The sequence below is a fragment of the Corythoichthys intestinalis genome, chromosome 17 (assembly GCF_030265065.1).
Source record: "Corythoichthys intestinalis isolate RoL2023-P3 chromosome 17, ASM3026506v1, whole genome shotgun sequence".
Taxonomy (NCBI): domain Eukaryota; kingdom Metazoa; phylum Chordata; class Actinopteri; order Syngnathiformes; family Syngnathidae; genus Corythoichthys; species Corythoichthys intestinalis.
Window position 1 is genome coordinate 40016501 of NC_080411.1, and position 21969 is coordinate 40038469.

The 21969-nt window shown below is 38.6% G+C and overlaps 1 protein-coding gene across 1 annotated transcript in view; it reads right to left on the bottom strand.

Moving 5' to 3' along the window:
* Positions 1 to 21969, bottom strand: part of LOC130905126 (ephrin-A5b-like) — a 140189-nt gene that overhangs the window by 16181 nt on the left and 102039 nt on the right. Inside the window, exon 2 of the mRNA XM_057818180.1 lies at positions 14153 to 14445. Coding sequence (XP_057674163.1) covers positions 14153 to 14445 — 293 coding nt within the window. The remainder of the gene's footprint in view (positions 1 to 14152; positions 14446 to 21969) is intronic.

The window sequence follows — 21969 nt, forward strand, 5'->3', positions numbered from 1 at the left end:
CTGACAGCAATCGAGCAATCGCTGCCAACCTTCCAATTCAAAATGGATTGGACCAGTGATCCCCAACCAAGGGGCTGTGGACCAGTACCAGTCCGTGGCGCATTTGCTACCGGGCCGCAGAGAAATAATAAATAATTTGTTAACGACATATCAACATGCCCGTCTACTCTATTGACAAATGTGGGGTTCCTCAAGGGGCCATTCTCAGACCACTTTTATTTAACATCTATATGCTTCCTCTAACTCAGATCATGGAACAGTATAACATCGCCTATCACACCTACACAGATGACATACAACTTTATATTTCTGTGTCCCCACATGATTATAGTCCCTTAGTCTCCCTGAGTAAATGCAATCATCAATGAACGAATGTGCCAGAATTTTCTTCAGCTATATGTGGGGAAGACTGAGGTTATCATTTTTGGGCCAAAAAAGGAAAGGTCAAAGATATGCACGTACATTAACACAATGTCACTTACAGGTACAAATCAAATCAGAAATCTTGGCGTAGTTATTGACTCAGACCTAAAATTTGACAGCCATCCAAAGTTTGTCACTAAATCTGCCTATTACCACCTAAAAAATATAGCCAGAATTAAGGGGCTTATACCTAAACAAGATATGAAAAAATCTTGCATTCAATTTCAGTAGATTGGACTATTGCAACGGTATATTTACAGGTTTTAATAAAAATCAGTTAGAGAGCTGTAGCTAGTACAGAATGCTGCTGCCAGAGTCCTTACAAGTACGAGGAAAGTAGACCATATTATACCGGTTATGAAATCGTTACACTGGCTTCCAATGAGTTAAAGAATAGACTACAAAATACTACTTCTTGTCTACAAAACACTTAATGGCCTTGGACCAAAATCCACGCTTGATTTCTTTGAACCCTACGAAGCATCTAGAACCCTAAGGTCATCTGGAACAGGTTTGGTGTATGTTGAAAGAACCATAACAAAGCAGGGTGAGGCAGCATTTATTTACTATGCTCCTCACCTCTGGAACAAGTTACCTGAAGGTTTGAAGTGTGCTCAAACTATGAGCTCCTTTAAAACAGGGCTAAAAACGCTATTATTTACCACAGCATATTCATAAATGTCTATACATTTCAAATTTCAAGGTATTTGCTTTTTATCCGAGTAGATATTTGTGTACGTCTTCCTCTGGGAGTTGGCCGCCATTACTGGGGTGTTTGCATACCTAGCATAGCAGCCCAGTGTCAGTCAATGTAAACAGTAACGTTAGCTGCTGTTGACTGAGTGCAGCGGGCGGTGACATCTTTGGACAGCTTTTTTACGGGGGAAAAGGTGAAGAGGAGCCGAAAACGAAGTCCATTCTGCATAATATGTAGTTAAAAGCTAGCAAACAGAGGCAAAAAAAAGCAAATGCTCTGAGAACATCATTTCTCATGGCAAATTGTATTGCTAAAGCCAAGAAACCTTTCACGATCGGAGGAGAACTCATTATGCTTTCGCCCAAGGATATGTGGCATCAAGTTTTAGGAGAGGCCGTTGTTAAAAAAGGTTGCTTCAGCGTATGGTGAGTTACATTTTCCCTACACCTAATGTTCGTTTTTAGTCCCTTCCCTTCATGTTATTTTATATTTAGTTTAGTTTTCCTGCCACATATTGCCCGTCCGTGAAAAAAAAGGCCCATCACACCGGTCCGTGGTGCAAAAAAGGTTGTGGACCACTGGATTGGACGTCTATCGCAGTCTATGGCAGAGAAACATGATCACTCAATACCCAAGTTTAAATGGACTTGATGTCTACAACTGTCAATGGCAGTGTATGAGTTGAGTGCCAAATAGATTAAATATGTAAATTAATGAAATTTTAATGCCGCTTTAGTACTAGTAAAGTTAAAAAAAAAAAATACTTGCGGTGCAAAATGTGCATATTTTTTTCCCTTTATCTGAAAAGTGAGAACTAAAGAGCTTCTTTAAGTTTAGCTACTAGAAACGAACAAGCTTCCAAGGTCGATGGGAGGAGAAGGAATTTATCTTTATCTCCTTCAAAATAGTCCACCCCAGAGGAGCTTTATCATCCTTTCTGAACTCCCGTGCCTCATCCCGGTGTGAAAACATTATACTCCATATACATTTACATAGTGCAACGCAATGTCAACTTCACATTTCAATTGTTAATTTTTTTTATGCTCACCTTCAAAATCTACAGCAATTGTTAATGTGCTTCCAGGAAGTTTTGAGCTCATTAAAGTCATTCACACACTAAAACAGCATTGAACTGCTCTCAACTTGTGCTTTCGCTATTGTCTGAACATTGTGATGTGTATCATCTGGCTTTATCTGGCTCATAATCCTTTCTCTCTGGCTTCTCATGAGTAGGCATGTGCCGGTATTATATTCTGACGGTATGATAAATTTAAGCCAAAATATCACGGTTTCACGGTATTGCAATTACAGCTCTAAAATTATTTTGAGATATTAAAAAAAATAATAAAATAAATAAAAAACCTTTTTTTCCATTGAACAGGATTTTTTATTTTTCAAAATATATTAGCAAATTGGAACATAAGTACAATATTAAGTTAAAATAAAAAAAAATAAAAATAAAAAAATCTAAATTAAATTCAGATAAATGCAGTCCAATAGGTGAGCCTAAACCCACAGCGACATCTCAACATTATTAGCATCAGAACAAAAAATAATTAGTTTCCATAAAAAGCATGTGTGTATGACTCGTATCATGTTTACATTACAAACACATTCTCTTTCTCAACACAGATGGTTGCCGGAGAGAAAAAAAAACATGTTTTACCACCGCTAGACACACTAAAGACGCTGGAGTGAACTCTCGTAGCTGGGGGGAAACGTTCATGTCTGTGTTTGCTAACATTTGATTTTGTATAAATGCAAAAACATATTGGGTTTGTTGCCTCCTCGGCAACCACCCTCCGCAAACATGTTTTACATGTGGATTGGCCGTCTGTAACTTTTCTGTAGCCGAAGTATTCCCAAACCAGCGATTTCGTTTTCTTCAATGGCGGAAAAAGTTCAGGAATTTCACCTCCTCCAGCCATCATGTAACTCAGCTGACTCACTGACACTGAGCAACAACCGGTGGGGGAGGGTTGAGCCTTGCAACTGCAAGCGAGGGATTTTTCTATGCATTTTTGGGACATAAAAAATAGCTAATACTTTAGGGACGGTATGATGGAAAATTTTTGCGGTTTGGAAACCTTGACGTTTTCATACCACGGTATTGAATACAGTCATGTGAAAAAATTAAGACACCCCATTAAATATTCAGTTTGTTATGAAGAAATGTTCACATATCAATGTCTGATCTTGTTTTTATTTACCTCTGGAAAAAAAAAAGTTATTTAATTGCAGGTAAAAAACAAAACATAATATTGTTTTAGTTATTAAACCAAATATATCAACAAAAATGCATATTCTAACTGAGGAAAAAGTTAGGACACCCTACCACCTAACAGCTAGTGTTACCCCCTTTGGCTGAAATAACCTCAGTGAGACGCTTTTTGTAGACGCTTTTTGTAGCCATCTATCAGTCTATGACATCAGTCTGAATAAAGTTTGCCACACTCCTCAGCGCAGAATACTTTCAACAGTGACCGACTTTTGAAGTGAGAGAAAACAGCATGGAGAGATCAAAGGAGCTGTCTGAGGCCTTCAGAAAGGAGACTGTAGAAACTTATGAGTCTGGTCAGGGATTTCAAAAGCTCTCAAAAGAATATAAAATCTGCCATTCCACTCTCCGGAAAATAGTCTATAAGTGGAGGTAATTTGAAACAACTGCCAACTTGCTCAGGTCTGGCCGTCCAAGCAAGTTCACTTCGAGAGCAGACCACAAGATGCTAAGTCTCCAAAAACACTAAAATGTCATACAGCAGGCTTTTGCTACTGTTGATGTGAAAGTGCATGCCTGTACAGTCAGAAAGAGACTACACAAATTTAACATTCATGGGAAGTGTGCAACGAGGAACCCTTTGCTCTCCAAGAAGAACATGAAAGCCAGACTGAAGTTTGCTAGAGTGAATGTAGACAAAGACCAGGAATTCTGGAATAATGTTCTTTGGACAGATGAATCTAAAATTGAATTATTAGGACAGTAGAACAGAGGACATGTTTGGCAAAAAGCCAATACAGCATTCGTGGAAAAGAACCTTATGCCAACTGTGAAGCATGGAAGTGGAATGGCGTACCGCACGCAGGCTATTTTTAGACCGTGACGTCGCATCGTAAAGCGGAAGTAAAGCCGAAGTGGGACATTATAGACCCGCCCTTGCATAGACCCAACGTAAAAAGTGCTACTTTTCTCCGGTAATCTTTCAAAAACGAACATGCCGATCACGCATTGCTTTTTTGGAACTTGTAGAAACAACTCTAGACATTACGACATATGAAGGATGTTTTCTTCATACGTTTCCGGAAACCAAAAACTTGGGAGGAAAAAATGTGAAGACCGAATCAACTTGCGCGGACTTTAACACCAGCTCGGCGAATCCATTCACGTTTCATATGCAGTAAACATTATGTTGGGTTGATCTTTCAGAAGACAAAGAAGTAAGCCATTTTTATATTTTTAACTTATTTTTTTAGCGTAATGTTGTGCCATACTACTTCTGTCTGACAATGAATGGCCTGAAAAGAATTACAATGGTGTCTGACTGCCACTGTTACCGTTTCTGTTATATATATAAAAAAAAAACTTTAGTAAGGGGGAGTGTGTAAATAAATTATAGGATTAAGATGTGTTATCAATGAAAACATTAAAAGTGTTCGTTGGCTGTCACTGAGTAGCATTTGCGATCGCTACACAAAGCTAACTAAATTACCCCCAAGAACGGTAAGAGACGTAGGACAACCAGAGGATATATAAGAAAGACAGGGCTGATGGTAAAGAATAGCTTGTTGAAACAGGAAAATGTCATTGTCAGTCGCGTCGATAAAAAAGCTAAAACTATGCTTAGGTCGGCTCGTTTTTTTTTTTTTGTCTTTTTCAGCCTTCGACACTAAAGCCATTTCTTTAACTGAACATTTTTATGTTCTTCCACATCTTTGCCAGTCAATTTGGCACCAGGCACATCATTTTCGGAGAGAATTGGTAGGTTTAGCTCTGTAAACATCTCCTTCGTACACGATTTCCATTCATTTCCTATTAGGGACAAATGGTGGCTTGTCCCTTCTTAGCAACAGTAGCTAATGTCATGAATATTAATGAGCGGAAGTGACGTGTTGCTTGCGGTACGCCATTGTCATGGTTTGGGAATGCTTTGCTGCAGCAGGACCTGGCCAGCTCACCATTGTAGAATCCACCATTAATTCTATCGTGGATCAGAGGGTGCTTGAGGAACATGTGAGATCATCTGTGAACACTTTAGAGCTGAAGCGAAACTGGACCCTGCAACATGACAATGACCCAAAACATACCAGTAAATCGACCAAGGACTGGCTGAAAAGAAATGGAGAGTCCTTGAATGGCCGAGTCAAAGCCCAGATCTTAATCCCATTGAGATGCTGCGTGGTGACTTGAAACAGGCTGCACATGCAAGACACCCCTCAAACATCTCACTGTTGAAAGTGGTGGGGCAAGCTTTCTTCAGACCGATGTCAAAGACTGGTAGATGGCTACAAAAAGCGTCTCACTGAAGTTATTTCAGCCAAAGAGGGTAACACTAGCTATTAGGTGGTAGGGTGTCCTAACTTTTTCCTCAGTTAGAATATGCATTTTTGTTTATATATTTTGTTTAATGAGTAAAACAATATTATTTTTTGTTGTTTACCTGCAATTAAATCACTTTATTTTCCAGTGATATAGAAAAACAAGATCAGACATTGATATGTGAACATTTCTAGATAACGAACTGAATATTTAACGGGGTGTCCTAATTTTTTCACACGACTGTACCTTGGAACCGGTAATCATCATCACAAAAAAGGCAGTGTTTTGCCTTCGTCCGTTTAAATTTCACTAGTACTAATTCATTCTCACTCATCTACAAGCTCAGCGTGACTGATTCTGACCCAAGCGATGAATCTAATGTCAGTGTTTCCACTCTTACCCGTGACTGAAGCTCTTATTTCAAAAGACGTACTATCAGATGCTGATGGCCGTGAGAAGAGGAAAAAAAAAACTCGTCGTAAACCTTGCCATGAGTGGAATATTGGATGTCAAGTAGCAGAGGTGGGATATAAATGTGAGAGAAACAATGTCAATCACGCTGCGTCTGTCCATGTCAGCCGGTATCCAATAACTTGCCTCACATGCAGACAACATTTACGAGTCTCACTTTCTTTTCTGAAGTGTGGTGCTATATTCTCTACACTGTGGTCTTTTCAGTTGACATGAACAAATCCCAAATTTTTAAAACTATTAGAAAATATTTCACTTAAAATAAAGGTCAAAAAGCCAGCACAACATTAATTTACTGGACTACCAACAAAAGCCCTAATTTAACGGCACTAGTTACAAGTGAAATACAGTATGTATATTTTTTACATTTGTGTAATGGATAATACACTGGTATGTAGAGACTCTTGACATTTAAAAAGCTGGCAAATTACAGTTTTCCACTTGTACAACAGAAAAAAAATTGTGATTAAATGTTATGATTATTTATGTTCTGAACTTTTCAGAGAAGCCCAGTAAGCCGGCTTCAATTTGATGGAATTAGTCGGAAAACCTTCATTTCTGCTTTAAATGTTAAACTACTGAGCGCAAATATGAAATAAAATACCACATTAAAGCACTTCCTGATGCTGGACGTCTTTTTTTCATGATAACTTCTGAAACAGTTTTTAAGTACTGTATACCTAATATGTAACACAAAATTACCTATCCATTGATAGTAATAACTCTACTACCAATACAGCAAATACAAATAAACACTTTATGCATGTTCAACCTTTCAAAATGCCATCACAAAGAAACAAGCTGCATTGTGTCTGTTTATTTTGCAAACCGTGATAACTTCCATCAACAATGACAGAGGCTGCTGTCATGTTTTAGAATTCTAAAAAGGCCAAAGCACTTTGGAGATAAAAGAAAACAAACCTCAGCGGGAAAAAGTGAGAAACACACAGCTGCTCTTGTTTCGTTTCGACAACAATGAGCACAATTATGCACCATGAGATGTCATATGACAGACGGTGAACACCTTAACAAGCAGCATTTAGTTTAGGAAGTCAATTCTGATCACATTTACATTTGTCATGAAGATCCAACATCCTTTTTCCTGTGTTCTTAACAAAGTTTGCCGCCCGAGTTTATTCCTTTTAGTTTCAATTTGTCAGTCACATTTCATTAAAGTGCTCTCTGTTAGGTTCCTTCCTCAGCCTTTTTGTTCCCAGACTCCAACACACCAGCAATTACACTAGTGTCTCCTTTGCTTTGCTCACGTCTGCCACTGAGGTCACAGTCTGGCTTGTCTATCCTCGAGCGATATGGCTGAGTTCTACCACCACTTACCGGAACTTCTGCTCTACATAACTATTCTCCCGGCACTTTTCACTGACCAAATTTTACATGTCCTATCACATGATGCAAACAAATACAATTTGAAGGATTTAAAGCGAACTGAGGTTAATGCCAAATGTTCAGTTGTGATGAGAATCCATAACTATTTTAGTATTACACACTTGTTTACGGTACAACAGTAAAACGATGAATAAAGGGAAAAAAAAAAACAATTACACTAGAGTTTCCTCATGAGTAGGGTTTCATGATTAGGGCCTAAAAAGTATAATGATTTAGGGCTGCAACTATCGATTATTTTAGTAGTCGATTAATCTATCAACAAGTTAATACGATTAATCCGAGTAATCGGATTATGAAAATTTAATGTGTGATAAATTTTAGGAGATGTAAAACAAAAGCTTGCTAAGATTGCACTTTCAAAAGAGCATTAAATGCAAATACAAAATAAAAATCCCGAGTGTTCTTCAAACTATGCAGAATTGCACTTTCATTTAAAAATACATTAAAATATGGATAAAATACGGTATAAAGAATAAATAAATAAATGATGTCAGAAACTCGTTCGGTATGCGTCTGTTCTGAATTGAGCACCACGTACTGAAACGGTTCAATACTATTACATGTACCGTTACACCCTTAATATTATATATACTAGTATTTGATACACTCACAATGGGAAAACCCATTGGCAGTGTATCAAATACTTGTTCTCCCCACTGTATATACATTATATATCGCAATGACAATGTTCAAACGATATATGGTTCAGGCCTACACCATTGTTACTGATATGAGACGCGTTCCAAATGTATGCATTCACATTCTAAAACCCATAATTTAGACAATTACAGAAACACACTATTGACTACCTGTCAACACACAATAATAAAAGTGCCATAAAATGAAGAAAAAGCAAATATTAAACATTTAAACCAAGGAAACTCTTTCCAAGAAGTAAGTTCATCGCCAAAAATGTGTTTCTTTTTGGACAAAAGGCCAACAGGAGGCAATAATGCAGCTTGTATGGACGCGGTTGCAGTCTCAGGATCTGTTATTTCAGGTTTGGGGCCAACAGAACATAGCGGTGAGAAAGCGTAAAATCCGTGTAAGGCCTCTTTGCAAGGTGAATTAGCCAGACCCTGATATAAATACTGCGGGATCAGATGTGTGAGGATTGGTTTATGTTGGGGCCTTTTGTCCTTGTATCTCAGTGAGAAGTTAAAGGGAAAGATGCTTGTGCTATCCAAGCCCACGTCATTATCGATGTAGATCTGTGCTGAGTGTACACAAGAGCTGAGCCTGAGCGTTTGAAGCGTTGGGGGCTTTACGGGGAGTCAGTCATTTCTCTCACATGGGGAGAGCCAGACTCTCAACTGTCTCCTCTGAAAATTGGATTTCTATCCCCTGAGATTAGGATCAGGCTTCCCTTGCTCTACTACAGCTCTCTAAGAAAAACATGCCGCCCTCTGAGGCCTTGAGAAGCCAGCAGCAATGACTTCATAGTCATCTTAGCGACCTTTGGCCTTGCTGGACGAGCTGGCAATTCTGCTTGTCCTTTATTCGGGTGTACGCTTGTCTGCTCTGCCAGACGGTCAGTAGCCAACAGCAGGTGTCATCTATTTGACGTGACCCCGCCTCCACTTCCCTCCTGCCTAGGGCCAGTGACAATCACCATGGAGGAGGATAAAGGAGTATCTGTCTCACTGAGGCAAGCAGACATGACCCGCACCCCCACCTCACTTTGTCACTTGCAGAATTTCAACCCAAAGTTGACGCACAGTGCTTCAATGAGCTATAAGCTATTGTTATGCTTTGTTCCAATACGACACAGTCTGCAATGGGACTAATAGCAGCAGCTGCTAAAACATAGTTTACTGCAAATACGATTAGCATAAGCATAGCATAATACAAACGAGCAGTCCGAGTTCACTATCTGACTCTGCATCAGTGAGATATTCAACAGCTGTACCACAGTATTTCGTCCTTATTTCAGACAGCTCAACACATCAGAGGGGCTTCCTGTCAAAAGCAACAGTCTAATGTAAGGTGCATTGGTATATCAACATTCATGCCATCTAACTTAACCCACTGGACGTATGTGCCATAGACTTCATAATGTATTGATGGCTCAGAGCGGACATGCACTGTGCCTCGCATTCAAGTAGGGGGCACCCCACATCAAAAGGAGCTATTCACAAACACGCACGTAGCGATCTAATGCCGGATTTCTATTGAAAAAGTACGAAAGCTGTACCGCTTTGATGATTTAAGGTAATTAATATATTTTTCGTACCATGCATGCATTTTGAAACGTTGTGAAAAAAATCAATGGGAGAAATTAGCCGCTACTGCATTGGCATCATAGTTCGCAATATTTACGTACAATAAATGGTAACTGCACATTTTATTTAACCAAAAATCGAGACTGTTTTACATCCATATCTACAAAGAATTGGGGGATGTAAGCATTTATTCACAATAATTTTCACCGGAAAAGCTCTGTTTACATCAGGCGTCTGCTAGCTACAGTCACTAATAGACTAGCATTGTACTTCGACATATTTAACACTACGTCAGGAAAACGCGGGCATGCAGGTTGTTTGGGCCCAAATGCAGAGAAACAAAAGCAGCCAGGCAGGTGGCGGTGATCTCAAAAAACGTTTTAATGATAACTAACAAAAACACAAAGTACAACCAAAAGTACTGGGGATCAAAAAGGAAAGGTTCAAACAAAACTTACTTTATCGGAGGGACTACTACACGAGGGCTTGGAGAGGACTTCGACAATGACATTGACAATGATGCAACAAGGAGTGAAAAGAAACTGAGAGCTTATGTACACACACACACGCAGACAAGGGGTAACAAGACAACGAGGAACAACTGGGTTACACAGGAGGATTCAGGTTGGAGGATACCCTAGGAGCAGGGACAACAGGTGAAATCATTGGATAATCACAGGAACACACTAGGAGGGAACCAACTCAAAACCTAACACACTAACTGCACGTCTTTTTTGCTTTTAACCAAGAATCGAGACTGTTTTATGTCGATATCTATAAAGAATTTGGGGATTTAAGCATTTATTCACAAGAATTTTAACTGGAAAAACTCAGTTTACATCAGGCGGGTGCTTGATACATTGACTAAGACTAGCATTCTACTTCGACATATTTACGTAAAATAAACGCTACCTGCACATTGTTTTGCTTTTAAACAAGAATCAAGACTGTTTTATGTCGATATCTATAAATAATTCGGGGATTTAAGCATTTATTCACAAGAATTTTAACTGGAAAAGCTCTGTTTACATTAGGCGGCTGCTAGATACAGTCACTAACATACTAGCATTGTACTTCGACATATTTACGTAAAATAAACACTAGCTGCACGTTTTTTTTTTGCTCTTAACCAAGAATCGAGACTGTTTTACATCCATATCTATAAAGAATTCGGAGATTTAAGCATTTATTCACAAGAATTTTCAACGAAAATAGCTCTTTGTCTGTGGTTCCACTCGGTCAGTTTTGACGGCCTCGCCAACAATGCAGGCCCCCTGTTTATCCGCCCCACGTCCCGAGTCCCGTCAATATATTATGAAGGCTATGTATGTGATTTGTATAAAACAAATGTGGAAAGGAAAAAAAAAAGCAGGATAATAATAATATTCCAACAACATCACAGACAAACTAAACACAGAAAATTTTAACAGACTTTCTGGAAACACAACATTCTAATTTCCACATGAATATTCCGTTTCCAGCCTTTATCTATTTCAGTGAAGTCTTTCTTCAATTTAACTTTAAATGTCTTTTGAGACTTACCAAACAACTTAATATTGGTTCTCTGTACTTATCTTTGACTTGAAGAGCTATCGAAATACCTCAAATCTACCATCGGGAGCCACTGCATCTGGTTTAATCCCTCTGTTCTGCCCCTGCAGGTCAGTGACATCACTTATGAAAACATAAGTTTCCAGCTGCTTGTTTTCCTGAGTCTCCTCAGAAGGAGTCAAGAGAAAGTTGAGCTCAGCCAGTCGGCAACAAAGTTACAAAACACAAACATAAAAAAAACTAAAACCTAAAAGACATCTTCCACTCTCTTCACTTCTCATTTTGTTCAAATCTTTGTTGAACCTCATTTTTTAATATTGCAAAATCACATGGTGTAAAACATTTCCAACTTAAAGACGCTTGAGATACTCCTCAAAACAGTCATCCGCGCCTTAACATGGTCTGTGCAGTGTTGTTTTTGTCAACGATGACGATAATGAAAATATTTTGTCAACGAACACTTTTTTCATGACAATGACGAGAAGGTATTGAGCTAAAAACGTATTTTGGGAGACTAAAACATAACGAGCCTAATGCCAGTTTTCATCTGACAAGACGAGAACTTGTTCTTCTTCACATGTTCACAATGTGTGACATTGTATGTGTAGTTAGCCTGCATCATAGCAGTGTCTGGTTGTGTCACTCAAGTGATGTGCTGCATCCCATCCAACCCCCTACTCAATGTATGTATTTGTGCAGTGTCCTCTCCAGTCTACAGGCTTGCACACACGGTTAGATTTGTTTTCTTGACCAGAGAGAATATGCCATATTGCTTTAGCCATTAAACGTCTGTGCTGAGTGATCAACACACACTAAATATAACTCGTAGCGTTAGCATATTAGCATTAGGCTAATGCTAATGGTGAGGGTCCTCTTAAACTCTTGGACAATTTTTTTTTTACATACAGTTTGTTGCGTTCAGGTGGGTATAACTACTGTAATTGAAAATAATGTACTGTTTTCCTGCTGAGTGTGCATTATCACGTTAGGGTTGTCCTTGTAGACACAACAATATGTGCTCGTCTGTCAATGATCATTCGAAATAGTTGGAAACCTCAATTTATGTAATTTTTTTTATTTTATTTTACAGACGAAAATATTCTTAGTAAGCGTCAACTAAAACTAGAAAAAAATTGTTTTGAGTTTTCGTCAACAAAAACTAGACAAAGACAAACATGTTTAGATTACTAAAATATGACTACGACTAATAAGTAATGTCATCCAAAAGACTAAGACGAAAATTAAAAAGGGTGTCAAAAACAACACTGGGTCTAAATTTAATACTCCTACAAAAATTAATTTCCACCGCTATAACCTTCTTAGGCTTAGTAACTATAAATTCTTTCAGAATGTCAGTGTAATACACAAGACTATCTGAAAATAAACCATAAACTATGTGACATCATCACATAGCAATTTGTGCTTTGGAAACACATATACCATCAGGTATTTAAAAAAAAAAAAAAAGGATAACTACAAAAAAAGCAAAACCTCAGATGTACAAACTTTTGTATTGTGAGCAGAGTACATCTTGGCATGAGCTTGATGAAAAACTGAAAATGTCACATTCAATCTTCTGTAAAACAAAACAAAAAGTCAACTTCTACCACTGTACGTTTGATGTGCTGAGTGTGGTCGAAACAGTGTTAACTATTTATATATTGTCCATATTATTAGTATATCTGGATATCAATACAGTGGTACCTCTAAATATGAATTTAATTCGTTCCAGGACCTTGCTTTTAAGTCAAAATGGTCGTATGTCGAGCAGGATTTCCACATAAGAATACATTATAATTCCATGAATTCGTCCACAGTCTGAAAACCCACACTAAATCCTTAATAAATACTGCTGGTACTATTGAAAATAGAAATTACACAGAGCAAAACAAATAAATTATGACTAAATATAGAAACAATAATAATAGTAATGATAAGAATAAAACCTGTAATAATGGGACGAATCGGGTTCTAATGTGTCGTATGTGTTTTGCGTGTTGTACCTGAATGCACCGCATGGCTGACATGAGAGAAGGAGAGAGAGAGAGAGAGAGAGAGAGAGAGAGAGAGAGAGAGAGAGAGAGAGAGAGAGAGAGAGAGAGAGAGAGAAGACTTGCTGCAATGATTAATCGATTAACTCGGGTAATTCAATTAGAAAAAAGATTCGAATTATATTTTGCTGCTTCGAGTATTCGTTTAATTAAAGTGGCGTTGTGATGGTTTGTTTTGAAAGTCTTTGCATTTAGTTTTATTGATTTGGGTGGATACACTGCGCTCTAGTGGTAACAGTGAATATTACATAATTCATTTCACATGGCTGAATCCAGCTGCTCCCTGTTAAGACCAACATAGGCTTAGTTTTTGTCTGAGCAGTTTTTTTTTTTTAATGTATTTGTAATTTAGTTTATAGGTATATTTAGCCATTTTTTGTGGGAATATGTGTTTGAACCATTTGTTAAGAGCATTGTCAAAAAACAACTTTTTTTACCACATTTAAGCTAGCGTACATTTGCGATGTAAGTTAGCCAATGGTTCTTTTGTTGTACTTAGATCCTCGTTTATTTATTTTTTTTACCGTTTGAGGCTCAGCTCAGGTATTTTAATTTTTCATGTTCCTTATCCGATTACTCGATTATTCGAACTAACTAGTTCATCAATTAATCGACTACTAAAAATAATCGATCGCTGCAGCCCTAGTAAAACGTATGGCTTAGTAAAACTATTCTTTGAAATTAACAGATCAAATGTGACGCGTTACTACCCACTTCTGAACAAGAGTATACTGTATATTAACATTTTTCTTTTGTGGGGATTTCTGTAAACGATAAAAATGGGTACTGAAATACTCACAGATATAGTAGTACTCTCTGCCAGGACGAAATTCAAAGCCTAATGAGAAGGGTGTAAAGAGCTGGAACTTTTCAGAAAACTTGAGTGGTCCATTTGAAGATAAAGGCCTGTTGCACTCCCAACGCTTGAAGCCCTTGGCGGTGTGGTCACATGAGCTGTAGCCATCGTAGTTCACCATGTAGAGCACGTAGCGCTCGGCCCTCTCATCAGATACTGGGCTGATGTAATGTGGGCAGTAGACGTCAAGGTAGTCATTTATGCAGACGTCAATGTGGTAATCCCCCCGGTAAAACCTGGAGAAAAGATAGGAGGGAGTAACATATTAATATGGGATATACAAAAGGCTGGTCCTCATCAAATAAGCGTCATATGTTAAAATCACATGTTTAGGTTGTCTTTGAAGTGTATGTGACAAGAATATGACATGATTGTAGGATTTTACCAGGTTAACCTTGCATGAGGAAAGAGCTATCTGACACGGGGTAACGTTAGGATTTTATGCAAAATGTTTTTGAGATAACTTTTGTCCAATCAGTCAGAGGAAAATGTATGAGGTCAGAGACAGACAGCATGGCTTATAATATTTCATCACAAACGTTTTTGATTGGGTTGAGGTCAGGGTTATGTTTGTACTAGTCAGGGTTCTCCACTCTAAACTAATCTAGTCATTCATTTGGGAAAGACTTGATTTGTCCATGCTGAAATGCTGAGATGCTGAAAAACGAAAAGTGATCCTCACCAAGAGTGATGAAAATTCAAGTAGAAGTAGCCTCACTTTAGTCCATTTAAAGCAACACTTTGCAACTTTTCAGTTTTAGTCGATTTTAGCGACGCTAGTGGACAAAAGCGCTCAGTGTCAGTGAGTCAGCTGTGCTACACGATGGCTGGAGGAAGTGAAACTCCTGAACATTTTTCCCCCTTCGAAGAAAACTAAATGGCTGGTGTGGGAATACTTTGGCTAGAGAAAAGTTACAGATGGCCGTAGCTTAGAGGAGGAGGGCCAACCGACATTTAAACATGTTAGCGGAGGGTGCCTGCTGAGGAGGCATTACTACCTCCAGTATGATTTCACATTTATACAAAATTAAAGATTAGTCAACACTACCATAAATGTTTCCCACCAACTACGAGAGTTAACTCCAGCTTGTTTAGTGTGTCTAGCGGTGGTAAAACGTGTTTTTTTCTGTCTGGCAACTGTCTGTGTTGAGAATGAGAGTGTGTGTATAATGTAAACATGATATGAGTCATACACACATGCTTTTTATGGAAAATAATTCAATTATTTTTGTTCTGATTTCTGATTATAATAATGTTAAGCTGCGGCTGTGGGTTTCGCTCACCTAAAAAACTTCTTTTATTTTAATTTTATTTAGAACATTTGTTATTTTTAAAATTTATTTGCTAAACATTATAGGCTACTGATGTTCCATATTGCTCATATGTTTCAAAAAATAAAAATCCTGTTTATTGGAATTTTTTTTTAACCCAGACATCTCAAAGTAACACATTTTAGAGCTGTAATTGCAATACCATGATACTGTCAAACCGTGATATTTTTGCTTAAAGTTATACCGTCAGAATCTCATACTAGCACATGCCTACTCACAGATATACAAGTATTAGCAGTAGCAATAGCATGATGACAAGAATTTTTTAGGAAAAAAAAGGTTTGGCGTTTGAGTACAAGGTCCTATCCAGGCTACATCTGTTTAGTGTTTACAGAATTTCAATGTCAGACTCAATCAACCAAACTCGCTCATAAGACTCTACTGAATCCCTCTGTAACACGCCAGCACCCTGGCAGAAATTCCCTTGTGATACCCCTTCATCAGTCAAAAGCTATGTATCAGTGTCAGTGCTAAAGACTTGTGCTGATGCAGAAATTACGGCCGCACAAAGGGCTAATTGTCTGGTGAGTATTCGCTTCAAGTGGATCCCATTCAGGAATGTGATTATCAATAGCAAATAAGAAAGCCTGAAGACAACTAGTGCATAATTTTAGAAAATGAGGCATGTGTTAAATCTTAAATATGGCCCCCATGCTTGGCTACTGTAAATTGTGGGGAAAATACATAGGGAGAAAAAGCTCAGCAGGGATTGACTGGTATTCAGTTAAGACAAGAGTGATTGGAAACATATACATTATTCCCAACAGTGCCATATAAGGTTGCATATGTGAGGCTTTTATAGGACGGCGATTAAGCAATGGCGACTGGTTGTGTCACTATAGCTGCTAATGGGCCTAGGATTAGTATCACTGACATGCAACAGATGTCTGGAATACTCATCCTCTATTCACTGACAGAAGTTTCAAAGGAGGGGGGATGAGGTTAGTGACTGTGCTCAAGCATTTAGTGGGACAAGGGATGCATTTGCGAAACAACACAACAGGTTTGCTTAGTTTGGCAAGACCCGAATTAGATTGCTCTCAGGGCTCCAGACTACAACCAAATGGTCGCATTTTGCAACTAATATTAGAGCCAGTGCGAGTATTTTTTCATCTACTCACACATGGTGACCACTTCCAGAAGTTCAAAATGGAGGACATATTTTATGTTAAGTTTTGCATGGATCATATTTGTGTAACTAAATAGTAAAAAAAATACCAATTAAGGGTAAAACTTTTTGGGACAATTTATTTAGTTTACTGACCATGTTTTAAAATTGCAACCTGCCCAATAACTGAAAACTTTCAATGCGAGCACACCTGCCCCTCACGTCTTCGTCACACCGGCAAAGCGTGCAGAAACCGTGGAACGAGTCTTGACTGCTTTTGGCGGGGAAATCGCGCGCTTTCGTCTATTCAATGTTAAAAGATGTCGGCTGTTTTGGCATGTTTGCTAGCAATGTTGTAAAATCTCGGCAAGGAAATGATGTTGTCAGATAGCTCCACGTGAAGCTTTGTTTACATTTTACTGAACCAATGATATAAGATACTTTTACCTGATGCCACTCTTGGCCAATCACAGACCAGTTGTGACAACCGTGGGGCCGATTTGCGTCACATAAACTGAACAGCGGCCCATTTTCTTGAAAAGCCGGACAAACAGTGTCCGGCTAATGTATTATGCCGGACACATCACTTAAAAGGCTAAGTGTCTGTCCTAAAACCGGACAGTTGGTCAACCTACTCGCACGTGCACGACCAGTAATATTGCGTTTTGTCTTTTTTTTTTTTTGCTGACAAACTCCTTCATGGTTCAATCCACTGGATGGCGATAATGTTATGAGCTGGTGTGGTGGAGGCGGGCACTATGTGGATTCTGTGGAGCGGGTTATAATTGGGGTAGCGCAAATACTTGACAGCACTTGCGAACAATGGTGAAAATGATAATAAATGACTACTCTCTTTCCAACAAACCTGCCGGTACTGACGGAAGAATAAGACCGACTCAGAGCTCGACACACGGGAGGCGATGAGCGATGGCGAAAAGAAGAAGTCATCGCCATTGAGCTAAAGGCCAACACACGGGGTGCGATGCCACTTCAGCGGAAAACGGCAGCGACACGCACCGCCCTCAGCCTGTGCGTCATCACTCGTCTCTGATTAGCTATGAATTTGGAGGGCATTTTAAAATTTCCAGTCTTTTCTGAGTGCCAAAAATTTCCATACTGCTGCTTTTTTATTTATGTCGAGTCATGTCGAGAAGGATCATAAGGTATGTGCTGGTTGCACACTGCTAAAATGATACGCTCCTCCATGTTGACAAAGTGTGGCGTGTGGATGTCAATTTCTGCGTCGACCAGTGTCCTCGCAGGTGGTTTGTCACTCAATAAATAAGTTGCTGATAGGTTGTAGTGCAAGGTGAAATCTACAGAAATAGAACAAAATTCCAATGTTAACCTAATTTCTAAGCACTATATTGGGTGATGTCAAAACTGATAGAGAATAAAATACAGATTTATAAGTTTGTAGTTTTATGCATTTTCAATGAAAGTATCGGTTAAACAGTGAAAATTAGAGGAAAACTGCATGTGGATTTACAGTGTGCGCCCCTGAATCTTGTGCTAGCGCCCCTAAAAAAGTTAGGTTCCACTGTGCTTCTAGTAAAAAATGTTAGTCTGAAGCCCTGGCACCACATCAGAAAATCAGTTAAGCCATGCTCCATGTGGATGCTGTTGGAAAAGCAGTAGTTGAGCCAGGTGAGACAGGTTTAAAAAAAGGGTTGATGTGAAGCATTTGCCACTGATATGCTCGTGCTACGGGAGACATGAGGAGCATTATTAGGTGTTCGGGGTATCATGTTTTTGCTACACTGATAGTGCGAGTTTTGCCAGATTAGTGGCAAACCTATATGTTTTGCAGCATAATCATCTACATTCTATTTTTCTTCTCTGATTATACTCTGGTCAAATATGAAACCAAAGACCTTGTTTTCCTCTGAAAACCCACCATCACCTTCAAGATTATGGCTCCAGGCAAACACAACATGTCCTCCCAAAGCCCTGATTTCAATGCAGCTTGCTGATATTATGACTAGCAAGGGTCAAGCGGCTCCACGGTACCATGACCTTAGCCAGAAGCAGTGGACGGTCTTGATTTGTCCTTCTGTCTTTACCGAACCCCATATGTCAGCTCCAACTTTACTAGTGTCGGTTGCTGTCTATCAAACCTGACCCAATCCGAACTACAGATATTAGTTTCGCCTAAGAATAACCTCCAACTAATTAACGAAAAAGGCTAAATAAAGTTTTCAAAAAAAATATCACGTTTTAGTACTCACATCCAGATTGCGTCTGGAGTAGGGGTAGTGTTTACTCTCGCTTTCAACAAGCTTCTACAAAACAGTGTTTAGAGAACAATTCAGACTTCCCCTGCATACAAATGCACTTATCATCACAAAATGAATAGTCAAACAGTCAGAGACTATTGTTCTCACTGCAGTCAATCACTGATATAGGTTGTTTTGAGTCCAGTATTTTTGGAATTGGGGTCAATGTTCATTCATTCATTTTCGGAGCCGCTTATCCTCACAAGGGTCGCGGGTAAGCTGGAGCCTAGTCCAGCTAACTATGTGCAGTAGGTGGGGTACGCAGTGAATCAGTTACCAGCAAATTGTAGGTCACGAGGAGACAAACAACCACTCGGCACACACTCATACCTAGGGACAATTATGAGTGGTCAATCAGCCAACCATGCATGTTTTTGGGCTGTGTGAGGAAACCGATGTACCCAGAGAAATCTAACGCAGACATGGGGAAAAGATGCAACCTCTGCACAGGAAGGCCGGAGCCCAGGATTTAACCCTTGATCTAAGAACAGTGAAGCGGATGTGCTAACCATTCATCCACCACGCAGCCAAACATATGAATGTTTCATATCAATAAGGCTGCAAAAACTAATCAATTTAATCGATTGATAATTTGATAATCAATTGTTGCCGGCTCTGTGCAGTCCCGTTTGGGTCCTTGTGTGTGTGTATTGTGAGGCTGCGCGGCCGCACTAGTGATTAGAGAAAGAGAGAGAGAGAGCGTTCACTGCTACACTTAGGTTTAGTTGCTAAATCAATAATACAGTAGTACCTCGACATACGATCGCTAAGTTCGACGTACCATCTTTTTGACATCTGACGTAAAATTTGACTCGCCATTTGTTTCTACATCCGACGACGTGCTCCAAATACGACGATTTGTGACAGCGCCGCAGTTTCTTTTCCCGCAAGACGGACGCACGCCGGATTTTCTTGTGAGAGAAATCAACACATCATAGAAGATTAATGCAGATGGTGAAAAAAAGAAAAAAAACTGACTCTTACCTTTGAAATGAAGCTGGAGTTTATAAAAAAAAATAAAATTATGAGCGTGGTGTGCGCATCCGTGAACAGGCTTGACAATACGGTCAAAAACACGAGCACATTATAAGAGAAAGTAAAACCTCTCCAAAAAACTCTGCCGCACCATTCTCTTTCGGTGACGTCAGCCACACGGTGCGTTTAGGTACAGGCTACAGCACGCAAAACACATCCGCCATATTAGAATCCGATTTGTTACATTATTACAGGAATTATTGTTATTATTACTATATTATAATTCCGATTTTTTGGTTTATAATTTATTTGTTTTGCCATGTGTATTTGCCATTTTTAATAGTACCAGCAGTATTTACCGTATTGGCGCGAATATAAGACGGTGTTTTTTGCATTAAAAAAAAAATGAAAAAGTGGGGGTCGTCTTATATTCGCGGTCTAGACATTAAACCCATTCACGATGCTAGATGGCGGCAGATATCACTGAAGCGATGTTCTGTCATGACAGATATCAGCTACTCTCAAGTTTAACCAGTTTGCATTGTTTTATTGCAATGTTTTTCCCTATTCAGATTTGTTTCAAGACTACAGTTACAGTTAGACTTCACTTTGATGGTTAATGCAGTTATTGCAATTTTGTTGTTTTATCACAATAGATTGGTTTATTTACATTTTAAAAACCAGAAGCCATTCATTCACGAATGTGATTGCACTTTAGTTACGTTATTTAAATGTTCAGATATTAAGATTAGAATGAGGCAAAATAACATGCTTTTTCTCTCAAATATATTGTTATAACAATTTGTTTCAGATGTACTGTAATTATTTTCTATATTAAAATTAATTTGGTGTTCAAAAAGTCTTTTTTCAAACTTGAGTCTTGAAGAAGTGGGGGTCGTCTTATAATCAGGGCCGTCTTATATTCGGGCCAATACGGTATTAAGGATTTAGGGTAGGCTTTTGGGCTGTGGAACGAATTAATGGAATTATAATGTATTCCTATGGGAAAATCCTGCTCGACATACAGCCATTTTGACTTACAAACAAGGTCCTGGAACGAATTGACTTTGTATGACGAGGCACCACTGTATTACGAAGTGTCGAGAGTTAGATTGTCTTGTGTGCTAAATCCAGTGTGCCTCCATCAGAGGTGAGTAAATGAAGACAATTGTATTGTTTGTTGATGAGACGTTACTATTTTGCACGGAGCGCTAAGCTAGTTAGCGATGATGCTAATCAGTTTCTTAAGTGTGTTTACTTTGTGTTTTGGAGAAGCATATTAGCACTTCAGTTATTATTAGATAGTTAAGTTGTCTTGTTTCTTTTTATTCAGTTATTCATTCATTTGTTTATTTATTCATTCATATCCATTTCTATAACAACTTAGTCTCCTTTTAACACAAACTCAAACTGCAAATAGTCATACAAGAGAGTTATTCGAAATTGGATTTGGATTGTATTTATAAACAACTGTTTGATCAAGAAAACTGATTCATTGACACAATTTATATCACCGCTTTGCCCATAAGAAAAAATGGTAATCAGCAGCAGTTTTTTTTGTTTATTTGAATGAACAGGACTTTGTCTGATTTGTGTACTGAGAAATTCTTTTTTGTTTTATACTAACAACCTTTATTAAAAACAACATGTTTATGTACTTAAAACATTACAGTTGCAGACTACAGTAACGTCAGAAAGCTGTAATAAGATATATATTTTTTAAGGTCATCCATTTTGCCTTTATTTTTACTTACAGCATGCCTTAAACAACTTCAAGTAATGTACCAGCATTATCACCTTGTCAAGAGTCAAGAATCTGCATTGGACAAGGTGTCAAGAGTCAAGAATCTGCAATGGACAAGATGATGATGCTGGAACTTTGGTTTGGTGCTGTTCCAGGGAGATTTACAAAGATGAAAAAAACATCTTCAACAAGCCTGAAGATAATCTCAAAATTCCCTCAGTACTTGATGATATGGGGCTGCATGTCAGGCAAAGGGACTGGGGAGATGGCTGTGGTTAGATCTTCAATAAATGCACAAGTTTACATTGTAATTTTAGACAGCTTTC